The sequence below is a fragment of the Pteropus alecto genome, unplaced genomic scaffold, assembly GCF_000325575.1.
Source record: "Pteropus alecto unplaced genomic scaffold, ASM32557v1 scaffold61, whole genome shotgun sequence".
NCBI classification, from domain to species: Eukaryota; Metazoa; Chordata; class Mammalia; order Chiroptera; family Pteropodidae; genus Pteropus; species Pteropus alecto.
The window spans coordinates 1,304,502-1,306,245 of NW_006434835.1; the positions used below are offsets into that span (position 1 = coordinate 1,304,502).

Consider the following 1,744-nt stretch of genomic DNA (forward strand, 5'->3'; position numbering starts at 1 on the left):
GTGTGTGTGTGTAAGAGTTCTACCCCACTACAGACTCCTACTAATTTGTAGGTTTTCTTCAGGGTGCAATAAACAGATATTTAAACGTTGTTGTTTATAATAAACGGCAATGCCGAGATTTGTCCAGAGGAGGGCGCTCAAGCAGGCTTGGTTTCTAGATGGCACAGGCCCACTTTCTACGGCACTGTCTGGACGAGGGGCCTGCGCCTGAGCCAGTGCCGTCACAGGCCCGTCACAGGCCGAGGCCCTCGAGAGACAGCAGCGGTGTTCTGCACGAGCTCGCTGGGGATGGCGGGCACCGCTCACCTTCCTGGGGCCGTGATGCTGGTCCCCAGGCGTCACACCGTTTTACAGTCCCCTTCTAGGCTCGAGGACGTGCTTCTAACCTATGGATTATGGTACAGGTGAGACCTCACTCTGTGACTCACCGTTACATGGCAAAGGAGAATGTGCTTTGGTGGTAAAACTAAGGTCCGCTGACCTTGAGTTAACCAAAAGGGAGACAGAAAGTTGCTCTTCTGGAAGAAGACCGCCTCTGCCTTCACATGCACAAGAAATTCTCAGGGGGCTGAAGCGTCGTGGGCTCTCCTTACCACACACACGCGGGCAGCGAGAGAGGCGCCCGGCCGCCCTCCTGAGCGCTGAGCTAACGGACGGGGAGGACGCCTGCGCCCGCCATGTAGAGCCCCGGCTCATCGCCGTCCCTGCCCCGAGGGGTGGGGCCCCCTGGAACAGACCCGGGATGGCAGCAACGGCCGCGTCCTCCCCCACGGCGGCACAGCTGCCCTCGGCACCCTCACTGACGGGCAGGTCTCATCACTCACGCGCCGAGGCACCTCAAGCCCCGTCTCACGCTGACCCCCAGGGGTGCACGGAACGGCTGACAGCACTTACTGTGATTGTAGCAGGTGGCCAGCACGGCTCTGTCCGCGGGGCTGGCACTAATGTGCCAGATTTCACCCACTTGGTGGAGGAGGACGTTCTTATTGATGATGTTGTTTTCATCATCGAAGTCTATGATGTGGATCTACGAACAATAGAGAGGACATCAGGGCGTTACTTAACGAAACAGAGACAAGAACCACCACACGCATCTCTACCACCTTCACGAGTCACTCGTGTTGCTCTAAGAGCACGCGCCTCTGCACATCCATCTGGCTGTGCTCCTCTCAAGAGGCAAGCATGAAGTCCCTGGAGAGTGTGTCACAACGGCAACTCTACGACACGGCCCCCGGCGTAACCAGTCCTAAGAAACGAGACACAACAAGCTGTCCCCTCGTGGCTCGGGGAGGCCACGGCTGGTGTCAGGGCCCGTCCTGCAGGGTCATGCAAATCGGCCAGGAGCCCCTGGGGCCCGCCACGACGCTGTGGAGAGAAGGGCCAGGCACTGCCGCCTCCCCAGGACCGGGACTGCCCGGCTCTGCCCACGGCGTGGTGGGCGTGACGTGCCACGCAGCTGAGGTGGCAAGGGGCGAGGCAGGACTGCACGCTAGCACACCTTAAAGCTCTTTCTAAAGAGGGGTCCGACAGCGGTCACTGCGGACGATCCCATAACTAATGAACACGGCATCACACTGTGGCCACTAAATGAAGTTATCTCCATGCTATCTGGATAATTTTGGGAGAATTAAAATGATTTTCACATGTATTCTCTTATCGATACCCAAATCAATGAGAAAAATGAAATGAAACCTTAGTTTCAAATATAAATTTACATCAAGAAAACAATCATGGAGCTGCACAG

The 1,744-nt window shown here is 56.7% G+C and overlaps 1 protein-coding gene across 3 annotated transcripts in view; it reads right to left on the reverse strand.

The window, feature by feature from the left end:
* Positions 1 to 1,744, reverse strand: part of EIPR1 (EARP complex and GARP complex interacting protein 1) — an 88,456-nt gene that overhangs the window by 70,231 nt on the left and 16,481 nt on the right. For all 3 annotated transcript variants that reach the window (XM_025045723.1, XM_006910212.3, XM_006910211.3), the window contains one exon: positions 895 to 1,027. In XM_025045723.1, the coding sequence (XP_024901491.1) occupies positions 895 to 1,027 (133 nt within the window). The remainder of the gene's footprint in view (positions 1 to 894; positions 1,028 to 1,744) is intronic.